The sequence below is a fragment of the Rhincodon typus genome, chromosome 3 (assembly GCF_021869965.1).
Source record: "Rhincodon typus isolate 14 chromosome 3, sRhiTyp1.1, whole genome shotgun sequence".
NCBI lineage: Eukaryota > Metazoa > Chordata > Chondrichthyes > Orectolobiformes > Rhincodontidae > Rhincodon > Rhincodon typus.
Genome location: NC_063334.1, coordinates 9247272 through 9262421, shown reverse-complemented (window position 1 = coordinate 9262421; position 15150 = coordinate 9247272). Strand labels below are relative to the sequence as shown.

At 40.2% G+C, this 15150-nt stretch overlaps 1 protein-coding gene across 1 annotated transcript in view; it reads left to right on the top strand.

Moving 5' to 3' along the window:
* Positions 1-15150, top strand: part of LOC109920043 (A disintegrin and metalloproteinase with thrombospondin motifs 19-like) — a 412216-nt gene that overhangs the window by 284115 nt on the left and 112951 nt on the right. The window contains exons 17-18 of the mRNA XM_048619810.1: positions 3663-3743; positions 7619-7776. Of these exons, the coding sequence (XP_048475767.1) occupies positions 3663-3743; positions 7619-7776 (239 nt within the window). The remainder of the gene's footprint in view (positions 1-3662; positions 3744-7618; positions 7777-15150) is intronic.

Below are 15150 nucleotides of genomic sequence, written 5' to 3'. Positions count from 1 at the left end.
AATGCTCGAAAACCTAACACTGACTGCAACAAAATTCAACAACCCTTCTGAATGGATATAGGGATTTCTGTGCATGATTAATTTATGCATTATGTGTTCAGTTCAGGCAGAACATCAATTTTAAGCAGTCTGATATGTTGCTGATTGCTACGTGCAACCGGTGCTAGCCTGAGCACAGACTTGTGTGAGTTTAGCAACAAATTAAACGTGCCCGCATTTCTTAAAGCCAGCCTGCACTTAACAAAGGGGAGGTGAATTCTGGCTGGAGCAGGCACTGGAACTATTTATGGAACAGTCTGAAGAGGACAACCAGTGAATTATGGCACAGCAGTATAGAGTATGCTCCAAGTTTCTTTGATGCTGCACTGAATACCGAGGTAGAGGGGTGGAGAGATGTAATCTGTCATGTTAGATCAAAAAACATTCATGATGTAGTATCCAGCTGCATTTTACACAATGGGATATTTAGGGTAATGGAGGAATGAGCTTCAGAGGATCGTATGACATGTTCTCATTCTTGACTTCCTTTACATTTTTATATTATCAATCTACAGTGAGGGAAAACACCGGTACATTTTTGGGATTTTAACCAATTCTTTTCTTTGGTTTAGCAACAGGTGCCAATCCTGTATATTAACTTCATATACTCCACAACCCACATATAATTTTATCTGCTTAATTAAATAAATAAGTGTAGTGATTGTGCAGGGACTAGAGAACCCATGCCACTGGATTCTACTTTGCAGGAATATAGTCACACGAGGCCATGCGATTTCTTTGTCCTGAATAGGAAGATGAATATATACTGAATAGACCAAAACTCAGGTTAGAGTGCAGCAGGCTGATTTTAAGAAGCATTAAAATAGCAGTTTTCTTTGAGATAAAACAGTGTGGAGCTGGAGGAACACGGCAGGCCAGGCAGTATCAGAGGAGCAGGAAAGTTGACGTTTCGTGTCGGGGCCCTTCTTCATAAAAAGTTTTCTTTGAGTTTTGTATAGTGTTCCCCTGCATGTCGGAATTCTGCTTACCTTTCTGCTGTTTTTGAATCAGACATTTATCGTAAGTCTCTTTCTCTTTCACTTTGATCACATTTTAGTCATCCAAGTATCTTGGGCTTTGGATTATCTTCCTTTTCCCTTCATAGGAATCTGCCTAGGCTGCAAATGAAGTACTGTATCTTTGAAAGCCTCCTGCTGTTTAATGATCAAACTACTAATCTTTGAATCCAGTCTATCATGGTCAGAATCGATTTTAAGTCATTGAAATTAGCCTTCCAACACTATTTTCACATTTTATTTCTCTAGTTCTTGTCCATAACTATTTTGAAATTTGTGATATTGTCTTGACCATCAGCAAGGGAGAAAAGGATAGACCAAGAAAAGCTGTACAAAATGATCAGAGGTATAGATAGAGTGGACAACCAGAGACTTTTTCCTAGGGTGGAGGTAGCTATTACGAGGGGCCATAGTTTTAAAGTGAGTGGCGGTAGATATAGGGGAGATGTCTGAGGTAGGTTCTTTACTCAGACAGCGGTAGGAGCGTGGAATGCATTGCCGGAGAGGGTAGTGGAGTCGGCCTCATTAGGGGCATTTAAGCGGCTATCAGATAGGCATGTAGATGATAGTATAAGGTAGGGGTGGAGGTTAGATAGACCTTTTGTTCAGGGTAAAAGTTCAGCACAACATCGTGGGCCGAAGGGCCTGTACTGTGCTGTACTGTTCTCTGTTCTATGTTATAAGAACTTAAAAGAGTTGTTAGTCTCACATCAGCAGTGGGGAAGTTATTAGGAACAGGAATAGGCAATTCAACCCATCACACCTGCCCTGGCATTTAACACAATCATGGCTGATCCAACTGTTCAGTGTGTTTTACCCACACTATCACCATAACACTTTACACCATTGGTAATCAGAAATCCATCAATCTCAAAATATACATGAAAACTGAGCTCCCATACCCCTCTGGGGTGGGGATTTCTAAAGATTCACAATCCTCTGAATAGAAAAAAAATATACTCATCCTGGTTCTAAATGGCATCCCACTTATTTTTAAGGTATGCCCCTGTTTCTAGACTCTCCAATCAGGGAAAACCTCTTACCTGCCTCTACCTGCCTTTTCCTTTACATAATTTGTAAGTTGCAATGAGATTACCTCTCATGCTGCACAACTCTAAAGATATGGCCTCTTTCCACTCAGTGGCTTTGTCTAAATGTTTAAACTGGTCAGTTTGTGCAAACTGTTAGCCGTCCAGCCCAAATCACACTCTAGAGATCACAGCTCTGAAGAATGGTCACTGGACCTGAAATGTTGTGGTGGCACGGTGGCTCAGTGATTAGCACAGCTGCCTCACAGCACCAGGAACCCAGGTTCAGTTCCAGCCTTGGGTGATTGTCTGTGGTGGAGTTTGCATGTTCTTCCCATGTCTGTGCGGGTTTTCTCCAGCTTCCTCCCACAGTCCAAGATGTGCAGGTTAGGTGAATTGACCATGCTAAATTGCCCATAGTGTCCAGGGATGTGCAGGCTAGGTGGATCAGCCATGGGAAATGCAGGGTTATGGGGATAGGGTAGGGAGGTGAGTCTCGGTGGGATGCTCTCCGGAGCATCAGTGCAGAGTTGATGGGCTGAATGACCTGCTTCTGCACTGGAGGGATTCTATGAGCCCAGGCCCGGTTTTCCCCAAACTCTCTTCACAGGACAGTCCTGCCATCCCAGGGTTAGGTCCGTTGAACATTTGTTGCACTCCCTCGATGGCAATAGTATCCTTTCTGAGATAAGGAGACCAAACCCTGCACCACAGTACTCTAGGCACAGTTGAAACAAGCTTCTAATCAATGGTAGCAGGGCTCCACTACTACTGCACTCAAAAATTTGTACTTGGTAATGTTATCAGAAAAAAAATCTGTGGAAAAGGATAGACGTTTAGTAGTGCAGAACACTTTCTGAAGAAAAAGAGACATATTGTAAAAGCTTTTTTCTTGCACTCCTGAGTATACACTTGCATAATCCAAATTTCAAAGGAAGCAATAAATTGCAGTCCACAGGAAGACGTTACAGATTGACAAGTGAGCTCTGGTTGGTGGATGCATTGCCAGGAAGATTGCATTAGGAAATAGTTAACTTCAAGCTTTGGTGAAACTCAAAGCAACCAAATTCACTTTTCATTGGTCAAAGTTTTGCTTTCGGAAAACACCAAGGAAAAACTGTCCCCAGGTTTTTGTTAAGTTATAAAGAGTGCAATGCATGAACATACTCTTTCTCTTTGCAAAGGACAGAGCCTTGAATGTGAATATATGTGGCTTCTAGCACGTGTAAGTGAGTCATACAGCAAGCCCAACTGAAGAAAAGGTGCATTTTCCAAGGCCACTATTCCAGTTTATATTAGGATTATTGACTTGCCCCGTTATCACTACGTAAAGTTTTATTGACCTTTAATATATATGAAATAACTTGGTGACTTCTCTGTTCCTTAATTCCTCACTTCTCAGCATTATGTTTCAGTTGTCACGTGTCTGAACATTTCATTCATCTATCTATGTCTTCCTGGAATCGGTAACAATCTTCCTCGCTGTTTACCACTTAGCCCAGGGCTCGCCATACCCAGCTAAATTTATTGATACATAGCAAGATAATTCACTGTATTGTAATTTCTTTTTGTTTTACAGGCTATGTGGAAGCTCTGGTGATACCTGCAGGAGCAAGGAGGATACGAGTTGTTGAAGAGAAACCAGCTCACAGTTACCTTGGTAATTCATTGTTGCTTGGGGCTTCACTGCTTACATTTTCACTTTTTAAAAGAAGGAAAGTCCTAGAGGAGTACATTATTATAAAGGTTCCTTCAGTGTCTATTTTTGTGGATTTTCCCCATCCCTTTATATGACCTCCTCATAGGTGGCTGATGTTTCAGACGGACTACTTTGAGGCAGCGTTTAAAGAAAAATGCAATTCCCTATATTTAATTTCACCTTCAAGAACTCAATGCTAATATTACTGAGTTATTCTTTGATCCTGATGTGCCTCGAACACCTATCGTTGGACACCTCCCATTTTGACCTCCATGCTACTCCTCAGCACAAATGGACTAGGTGGCGTTTTGTTGGGGGGGTTGGTGGGGGGGGGTGGGGTGCAGATTGCTTGACACCCCTGCACCAGATGAAAGATGGCCAACAGAGAAGCTCCTGCCCCAGGGCCATAGCACACACACTGCTGGCAGGTTAAAGCAGGTGAGAGTGGGAGTATCCACCAGGCAGTGTGACAGAGCCCTTTCCTGGACAGCTCCCGGCCAATCTAGACTCTAAAAGCCCCAGCAGAGCTAGAGCTTTACATTGGGAGCTGCTAAGACTGTGGGAGAGAACAGAAAGGAGATCAATGATTACCGCAGGAAGGTCACTCCCTGGCCTTTTGGGTGAGTAGGGTTCCAAAAGCCCAGGAAGTGAGTGAGGGGTCAGTTTTTAGAGAACAGGTGGTGAGGAAGGAAGGAGAAGGTGCCCCAATGCACATAGGGCACTCATGAGCTGACCTCCGCCTTCCTTTCAATTTTATAAGTTCAGACCAAACAACACTCTTCCACACCTGCCTGCCCTTCGTAGCCACATGTTGGCATTGGCAGCTAATTATCCTGCTCTGTAGGCTCACTAAAAGCTCAACTGACCTTTGCTAATTATTTAAATATGGTAGTAAGCCTGTTGATTTTAGTCACCCCTGTCACCTAGTATAATGTGGGGGTAAAATTTGAGGGGGGAAGGTGGGCAGGAAGGAGGTGAACAAGCCCCTCAACATAATTTGTGTTACCTCTAACCCTGCTGAAACAATGCCGAGTGGGGGATTGTACAAACTACCACCACATCCATTTTCACATATACACTGCTGTCACCCGACTCTACATCACAACCAGCTCTCTAGACCTTTCCACTATCTCTAAAGTATCAGATTGTTTGTTCAATATCAGTACTGGATCAACAGAAATCTCTCACAATGAAATATGTAGCAGCCTCAAAACCAATATTATCAGACATTGCCACAAACTCTGCTTCCTAAAAATTAGGACCATACCCGTTCAGGAGAGATGTTAGGAAGCACTTCTACACACAAAGGATGGGATCACAAAGTGAATGCAGGATCAATTGTTAGTTTTAAATCTGAGTTAGATAATTTTTTGTTAAGCAAACGTACTAACAGTAATGGACCAAAGGAGGTATGTGGAGTTAGGCCACGTTTCAGCCATGATCTTATTGAGTGGTGTTGCAGGCTTGAGGGGCCGAATGGCCTAATCCTGTTCCTGTGTTCCTATCACCGATCCCATCACTATCCCTAGTAACTGTCTAAGGCTGAAGCAGGCTCTTTCCAACCTTTGTATCATATTTGACCCTGCAGCGATATGTCTGCACCATCACTCGGGGTACCTTTTCCACCTTCATAACCAATTCTGCCTGTCTCAGCTCAACTGTTCCGTACGTGTCACTGCTTAACAATTTTCATATACTCTGAGCTAGCCTCCCATGTACTACACTCCAAAACTTATGCTGCCTGTGTCGTTACTAGGCCAAATTCCATTTGTCACCAATTGTGGAAATTATGGTAATGCTAGTAATCTTTCATAGGAAGTTCAGTCAATTTAATTATTTTGTTGGTAAAATAGTCCATTAAAACCATTTGTTCTTATTTGGCAATCACATATACAATTTTAGAAACAAATAAGTAACAAACTGAAGGAGGGACTACAATTTACCATTCGATTAATAGTGAAGTGTTCCGATTTCATTTAAAGTATGCAGTTTCGAAGGAGATTTGCCACATATAACATTTCACTATAGTTCTTGTGCTCAGATTAGCTTAAACAAAAAGTCACAAAGAACATTTAAGCTTGTTGATATAGGATTATACCAACTCCACATGGCGTTTTTGAAGTTAGATCTAGATACGTAAAACTTCTTAACTTTCCTTTTAGGTAGTGGGGAGGTTAGGAGTCAACTGTTGTACAGATTTTTATCTACTAATGTCTGCATTTCATATTTTACTTTATTGCTTGCTGTTTCTTCCTGGCCATACCAAAACTCCAATGAACATAGGCTTGTCAGGAACCTCTTTTTAATTATATCTAGAAAATTGGATCAAATGAATAAAGGGAGCCAAGCGCATTTACTAAGGAGACTCAACATTCTGTCACTGTTTTCAGTAATATACAAATCTTTATTAATACTGCATGGTTTTTGTTTCATGTAAGTCAGTAAAGTGAGGCTTTGATTAAAGTGAATGTAATTAAATGTGTACAGTGCATTTGAAGAGTTTTACATGGAGCATGGTATTTAAAACTCTAGAACTGGCACAGGATAAAGTGACTTCTCGCATGCTTAAAATCAGTAATCTGAAGCCTCTGGCTGGAAGTGCAAATTTAAATTTAGCAACGGTACAAATTTTACAATCAGCTAGTGATAATCACATGTAAAGTTCAGCTCCTGAAGTATCCTGAGATGGTATATGGGTATCCCAGTTTGAACATACTCAGGAGCACTGGTTGACAAAGCAGTCTAAATCAAATAGAAAACCACTACCCAGAGGGTCAATCAACCATCTGGAAAAATCACAAAGACCTTGCGTTTAATTTTCTGTTTATATTTTAAACTCAGCCTTTTGCAACATGTTGTAAATCTGATGTCCTGTACACTCACATTATGATTACAATATTCAGACAGTCCCCTCTTTATTTTGGACCTTATGAATCTGAGTTTTTAAAAAATTCTTAAGGAGAGAGCAGAGAGAAAGGTACTAGACTGAGAATTCAAAACTCCTTTACTACCAAGTAGCTTCTGTTCACAGCCTGTGCAAGAAACTAAAACATTTGCAATAAACAGTGATTGGAATCCAAGAAATTAGCTACATTTAACTTTAGAAGAACCCTTTGTTTTGAAACTTTAAAAAAAACTATAATCTTAACAGGTCAACAAAGAAATAAAGTGATAAATGCACTTTTTTTTCCCTTAAAGAATAGGCTATTTGAGTTCATTTTATTCAATTTTACGTGAAGTGTATTTCTTCAAAGATAAATGTGGATCAGTTTATTCTCACTGATATCAAATTTGAGGATTAATCAGTATGCATGACATTATTGAACATAATGAGGGAAATAACATTGAAAAGAATTTAGCTTGGTAATATTTAAATTTATAATATTAAGAGGCTTAGTACTTCTTGTGCATTTACGAGTAGCAGTTTCATAATTAGAAAAACATTTAGTGGTAGATCTCAAGTTTTGGTAACAATTTAAAACAGGTGATAGCAAGTCAGCAGTCCTTTTAACATCTGTCCATTTTTATTCCTCTCAATTTCAATCTCAATTTATTTATTGCTTTCAAGTCATAAATGTAAAGAAGGTAACAAAAATAAGGTTCCTAACTCCCTTTCTAATGACACAGCTACTTGGAAGAACCTATCTGTTCTCTTCCCATATTATTTGCTTTACCAATATTAACAAATCAGTGCTTTTAGGTAATCACAACAGACCAGGCTTCTGTCATTAAAAACCGAAAGAGCTGCAAATGCTGTTGACAGACTTCTGTCATTCTTAGCTCTTCTTTTATTTTTCTGACTGAATATTTATCCTTTAAAATGTTAATACTTGCAGCTCTCCGAGATGCCAGCAAACATTCCATTAATAGTGACTGGAAGATTGAACATCCAGGAGCATTTAACATTGCTGGAACGACAGTCCACTATGTAAGAAGAGGATTCTGGGAAAAGATTTCTGCAAAAGGTCCAACCACATCTCCTCTACATTTATTGGTATGGCCTCAGAATATTTTATCATTTTCTATTTCATTGATTGTCTTTATCAAATATCAGAAAGGAATTGATCTCTTTCCAGAAAATAATAAAACCTAAGGACTGATCTTATTGAAACATTAATATTGTAATTGGGTGTATTGGGTGATGTCATAAGGACTAATTGCAAAGTCTGGATTCTCACTGCAGAGGTGAGAAATGGAAGTTAGTGTCGATCCCATCCATGGGAGAAGCAGAAATGAGACCCAGGATTAAAGGGTCCACCACTTAATTTCTGTGCAAGTGATCTTGGAAGCCAACAGTCACAAGGGTAGGACAACTCAAGTGCAGGTCTGATTTCAACTCACTACATTCACCTTAACTGTAGCTTATTTTACATGGCTGTGACTGTACAGTGTAGAATCACAAAAATCTTAATTTGCACAATGTGGCAGGAGAGCCAGTGGCCCGCACCTGAGGTATGACAACAATTTTCAGACATAGACCTAGTGATGATACTAAAGGCTGTGAGGGAGAGAAAAGAGAGTAGTAGAAGGAGGTCTTCACTCAGAGTAAGCAGGCATGGATGGCCAATGAGGGAGAGCGCGACGGTGCAGCATATGAGGGCCCAGAGTGAAGTGGATGCCCAGTGGTCAGTGGCCCAGAGTGAAGTGGATGCCCAGTGGTCAGCAGGCAGGGGGACTGGAGCGGGGTGACTGGCAGTTGGCAGACTGGCGCCCAATGTGTTTAGCCTGTCACAGATGGCGGTCAGTAGTTTGCAAGCCCGATTAAGGTCAGCTCAGTGTGGTGGAAAGCCCCCAGTATGGTGTGACTGCAGGCTATGGAAGGAAGCAATCTTGACTGTCTGTTCCAGACATTTTGGGGTGAATTAAAATGCTCCTTAGAACTGCTGATCTTGTGGTTTTAGGAATCTATTGTGATCTACTCACTGCTTTGAATGATGGACTATCCAGTCAGGTGTGTAAGTGCCCACGAAGATATTTATTAATCTTTCTACAGCCCAAAAGAAGATCTCAAGGGAATTGGTTAGAAAATATAAAGAATATCTCTCCTAGCTCATAATTGATACCAGTCCCTCAGAGTTCTGATGTTTGCTGCCTATCAAACTGTTCCAAGGAAGGTTGAAGGGATTTTCATCTTTCTGACCTTATTTTTCAATTACAGCAGTTAAGCTTATGTCATACAGAGTACTCATCCAGATGGGCACCTAAATGTCTTAGAATACCTGGGCATGCTACAGAAGCACTCTTTGATATATTTAAGTACAAAATCCCTTTTTAAGATTGATTGATAGTTAAAACAAAAAATAGTTGAAACCTATCAACTATTGTCTCAGTGTCACAGGAAGCACAATCAGCTCTATGTGTCTCCAAATCTCTTCACATAAGGAACTGTATTCTGTATTATACATTTAGTGATGAGTGAGTCTGTGCTCAGGATTTGAACATTAGATTACCAAGATACCTGATGCATTACAAGCTGTCCTCTGTCGATGCATGTTAAGGACTCACACATCACTGATAGGGAAGCGATGAAGGTCAGAATGCCAGCTCCAATTCCTACAGCTGCAACATGCTATGTTCTCTCAGTCCTGTATCTGCTGTAATTAGGTTGCAAGGTTCTTGCTAAAGCTTTGTACTTGCCAGGTGTGGAGCTGCTATTTAGTGGGTTTTTACTCCTGCTGCCATGAGAAGGATGATGGCTGTTCATCATTCCACAGTTGGAGTTCCTTGTAAATGCTGCTATCTTTGAACGGGCTGCAGCCTGCAATTGCCAGCTGTGTGAATAACTTCTTTTCCCCTTTTCTTGGGAAAGAGCTTAGTAAAGCCAGTTGGAGTTAGGATGATGCACTTCGCAAAAGAAGACAGGTATCATGTTCACCCCCCTGTGGTGATATAATACCTGAGCCAAATGATTTCACAATATTCCAGTTTACTGCTGCTGATTTATCAATCATCCTGGCTCACCAATGTAACATGGGAAGGCTAGAACTATCTCGAGTGACAGTGAATCTTCTGAATCAGCTCTGAAATAAGCATCAATGCCTTAATGGGCACAGTATTCATAGTTGGGTGAGTGCAGAGAAGCATATCTGTACCTGTTTTGGCAAATTGTCATGTTTAACTCTTAAATTCAAAAAGAACTTCAGTGCACACTGTAAAATCCCAAATGCCTTAGCTGTCTGGGTTTCAGTGAGCAAACCTGTCCCAACAAGGAGAAGGTGTGCACTGTATCTCAGAAATAATACTACGGTAGATTTGTCAGGAGTTTACTGAAGCATGTGTTTTGATGCATGTTGATCAACGTACTGAGAAAAACAAGATTATTTCAAACTTACAGCATGCAAGGAGGCAATTCAGACCGTTATACCCATTCCAACCCTTTCAAAGAGTAGGCCTTTTTCCATGATTCTGCAAAATCTTCCTCTTCGGCGATTTATCCAATTCCATTTTGAAATTTATCATTGAATCTGTTTCTGTCATCCTTTCAGGCTGAGTTTTACGTTGTCTGTAAATTTTAATATCCAAGTTCAGGGAATTGACCTATATCAAAAAGAACATTGCTTCCAGTGTCCAGGGGGCAATATTGTGTATTTTGGTCCAGTTTGAAAAGCATTCACCACAACCTTATTATCAAAATAAGTACTGGTACAGTTAGTTGAATGCTGTATGAAACTTGTTCGTAAGCTACTGGATCATGAAAATGTCATGTACTGAAAAGAACAAGCCAACAATGTATAGTGTGAATTAAAATTACAATGTATTCTGCTAAATATGAATTTGGACAAAAGATGTGGAGCCTTTCCCTGGGGTGTTCAATGTATTGGTACAGTCTACATAACAGTGAGTTGTATGAGAGTCTGTGGGGAGACTGACTTAATGTCTCAAATATCACTACTTGCTCTATGTTTTCTTTTGTCTTCACAATCAGAATCTTTACAAGGCTGCAGTTATTACACTGCGAACATGAACAGAATTTATTGGAAATAAAATTCATTCATCGGATTAAATTGTCCAAGTCATTTAATCATTTTCAAAATACAGTTACATCTTTATTTCATTTGAAACCAAGTTCATCCAACAAAAAGATGAAATAAATTAAAGCTGACGACAAAAATGTTTATAACTTTGATTTTGCAAATGGCAAGTACCCAATCGGAGCAGGCACAGAACACTTGTGTAGAGGTGCTTAGTTACCCTGTGTTGCTCTTACAGCTAAGGATTGGTTTAGCAGCTTTGGAGGAGGCCCCTAAAATTCCTACACAGGTAGTAAAAGGGATATTTCATAGTTTAAATGATACCAAAGTGTTTAAGTAATTAAAATATAAAAGCTGTAAAATGTGGCTCTGCAGTACTATTCGAGCTGCCTTGACAGAAGCTGGAGACTTCATGTAAGTGTACTTCTACACAGACTGGCACAGGCCCTTGTGTAAGTGTACCTTGTGTCTGCCAGAGATATCTAAGCTGGTCAAATCCTGATGTCCATCAGCTGTTCTGTATCATTTGACACACGTATGCTGAACTTGAGCAATACTGGGCCACTGAACACACATTCTTGTCGCTTAACAAAGAGCATTTACTCAGCAGCAAAAGGAAACCCTCTCTGCCAAGCCAGCTTTATTTAAAGACATAGTCATCAACTGGAAGCAATTTAGATTAATATCAGCAATTGCAAAGTTCCTAGAAACACTATGGAGTTTCTTTCGAGGTGTTCTGTTGTGTCATTGAATTAGAGAGTGAGTGTTGCTGTGTTGTCACAGGGAAGAAGGTTTTGTGACTTATCCTGACACAGGTTGTAGTAGGTGTAGGGGCTGCAGTGGCAGTGGCCCAGGCCTGCAATATACCAGATATCGGAGCAGAGTTTGCAGCAAGGACAGCATGGGGAGGACGAAGAGGAAGAGGACCTCCTTGAAATCAGCTGCTCACTAGATTGCCAGACTGCTGTGAAAATCTGTCCCTTTGAGCACTGTGCTGCACAATCACCATGGTAAAAACTTGAGCCTCCTTGATACCAAGCTTGGATCATTGGGTGGCTTCCAGTTATGTTGCAATGGAAGTGGAGGTGATGGCCACTCGCTGCATCCACTAGGATTGGCATGGAGTTAAGTACCACAGCTAAGATGGAAAGGAGAGGCTCCAGGCTCTGTGTGATGCCTTCAGTAAAATTGGAGCTGGAGTTCTGCATGCTCCTTGATCGATAGAAAACTGTATAGCAAGCCAACCATTGCAAGTAGTATCTGATTGTGCATCAGCACCAGCGTTCCCCTCAGTGCTATCCTTGAAGTCTTCATCTGAGTCCCCTTTAGTGGTATTAGTGTGCAACATTGCAAATCACAAGTCCACATACTCATATGCACGTGAACTGGGGCACAAAGTATCCTGTCCTCCAAATAATTCAGACCTTTTGCACCCATAGTTTCTGCTGCTATGTATAACCACTAAGATATGAGCATTACCAACACCCAAACTGATGTCTCACAATATCAGATCAAGTCACAGGGCCCTCTTCATCAGTGCTATACTGGTATATTTTTCTTTCTGTGTGTTCTCTGGCAGGGGTCTCAGAACAGAAATCACCAACAGAAAGTTGGTGTGAAGGGAGGTGCCTGGAAGCAAAGCATGTGTTATATGTGTCATTAGCAGCTTGCCTGTTGTGTCATGCAGTTGGATGCAGTCCAGTCAGGAGTTGAAATTGAGTGTAATGCAGGAATACATAATTACCAAATCTCTTAGCAACGCCAGATGCCATGGACTCTTCTCCACTTGACTGCATAATTCGGAAAACCATTTCCTCTTTCAAGCTGGAAAATTCAGGCACCAGTTCTACCCTGCTCCAAGGGTTACAGGTCACCTTGTGCTGTAAGACAGAGGGAAGCATATCATGTTTGTTGTGGTGCACATTGTTTTGGTGATTTAGTTACAATATTTGAATAGCTGGAGGTGAAGCAACAGGAGGTGAATGTGATGCTGGGATTATTGGAAGGATCCTGAGGCTGATGTGGAGCATCTAGAAGTTGAGCCTCAGATTTGCTAATCGATGAGCAGAGTGGTGGTACTGCAGTGGACGGAGATGCCATTCGAAGGTGCCTCCACTGACCTTGACCACTCATATGATGTTATTTAACTTCTTATCAAACTGCTCTCAGGTCATACTCATATTTAACGTCAAAGTCAGGAACTTTCTGTAATATGGAAAGTATGGCAACCAGCTCTCCTTTATAGCTATCCCTAATTCTGAAATTGGTTTAAATGCTCATCAAAGTATGAAACTAATACACATACACAGCACTCTTCCAATCACACAGTCTGTTGTCTAATCTGGGGATGGCAATCAATCATGGTCAAAAGGACAATCCAATTCCACCATTTCATATTGTCAGAACAAATACTGTAGTTGCTGAAAATCTGAAATAGAAACAAAAATTGCTTGAAATATTCAACAAATCCTGCAGATTTTGTAGGTAGAGAAACAACTGGCATTTTAGCTTGATGACCTTTCATGAGAAGTCATCAATTTTATACACATTCCTAAGTTGAAAATTACCTCCTATATGCGTGGCTTAAATGAACAGAAGTATTGAAAAAACTAATGCAATTCCACTTGAACAAATAGCCATTTTGTCACAAATGTTTAGGAGGAAGAAATGTTTCAAACAGTTAACTGTCTCAATAGGTTCAAGATGTGGACAATCACATTTGGAAAGTTGACTTCTTATTAATTTTGAGACTATTATATCACAAAATGACAAGCCTTGCTATTTATAAGACGCCAACATTTCTGTATGTTGTTTTGGTTTGTAATTTCAGACTCAAGTTCTGAATATACTCTTGTAAATGATGAAATGATAATTAAATAATTAGAGTACTGATGGATAGATATACTTTTATTTCCTTTCTTCTTGGCCACTCATGCATAGAATAATTTCCACAAACATTTGACTTTGCAACTAATTTAGGTATTTCCAAATGGCATTCAATGACAGAAAAAGAGAAAAAAATACATTTTTTTTGGTCTACTCAATTAGTTGCCAGTGTTAGATACATTGATAAAAATGTAACACTAATATTGGTCATTAGTTTAAAATACAATGCTTATGAAGTATTTTATTATTCTGTTGCCCAAAAGCTGATTGGAAAGTGATTAGGAATACCAGAGCTGCGGCTTCTGTAACATGAAATGTAATGTAACAACCACATAGAAGGCACTTCCTCAAAGGCATCTTTGAACAAAGAATTTGTGTCTGTGTGTGTGTGTGTGTGTGTGTGTGTGTCTGTGTGTGTGTGTGTCTGTGTGTGTGTCTCTGTGTGTGTGTGTGTGTGTGTGTGTGTGTGTGTAACTCCTTTTAATTTGCAAATCATTCAATTTAAAAATAACCAGCAGCAAAGCTTTAGCTTAAACAAAATAATGCTTATATTTTTGCAAAACACTGCTGAAAGTTTGCTTGAGTAAGTAAATACAAAGGATAAAATGGAAATATAGACAATATAGGAGCAGGAGTAGGCTATTCAATATGAACATGACTGATTGTCCAACTTAGTCCCCTGTTGCCACTTTCTCCCCATAACCTTTGATCCCATTGGGTCCTAAGAACTAAACCTGACTCCTTCTTGAAAATATTCAATGTTTTGACCTCAACCACTTTCTGTGGTGGAGAAAGGCTAACAACTCTCTGGGTAATGATATTTCTCCTCATGTCAAGATAAGACAAGTAAACATAGATGAGGATAAAAGATATCCTAAAGATGGGGTTCAATTTTATTGCAGACCCATACAGAACCTTACAATTGGTGTTGGATGTCTAGAATAAAGGGTTGTGTTCAGCAGCCTTGATGCCTTCTATAGCTGAATTGTCAGAGTTTGTCTTTATGGATGGACTCAGTAAACACAGTGTGCCTCAAGGAGTGAGAGAAGGTCCAGCAGTTGAGAACTACCTGGATTCCATTTCAGTGAACATGGTGGCAGAGAAAAAACACAGCCCTTCCATGTTGCACACATTGAGTTCAACTGGGAATGGTACCTGGAACTCTCTTCACAGGTTCTCCTGTGATCTCTGTTCAAAATGTTTATGCCCAGCTAGACTTACCTCTGTACGATTCAAAACTCAATATGACTGCTAACACAAACTCTCATGCTCCTATGTTAGCTACTGGGTTAGCCTGAGCCTGGAGCGTGTTTTGACCATTATCTTTTAGCTGATTAACTAACCTTTTAATAATCTAACCATCCAGTTGAATAGCCCCCATTCTTACAAGTTTGGTGCAACAAGAGAAGTATTACATACTTCCAAAGAGGGTATTATGAATGTGGTTCTGATTATCTCTTGTGGAAATGCTCATTGAATTTCAAATGTCAAGTGATCCTTCTTGAGATATT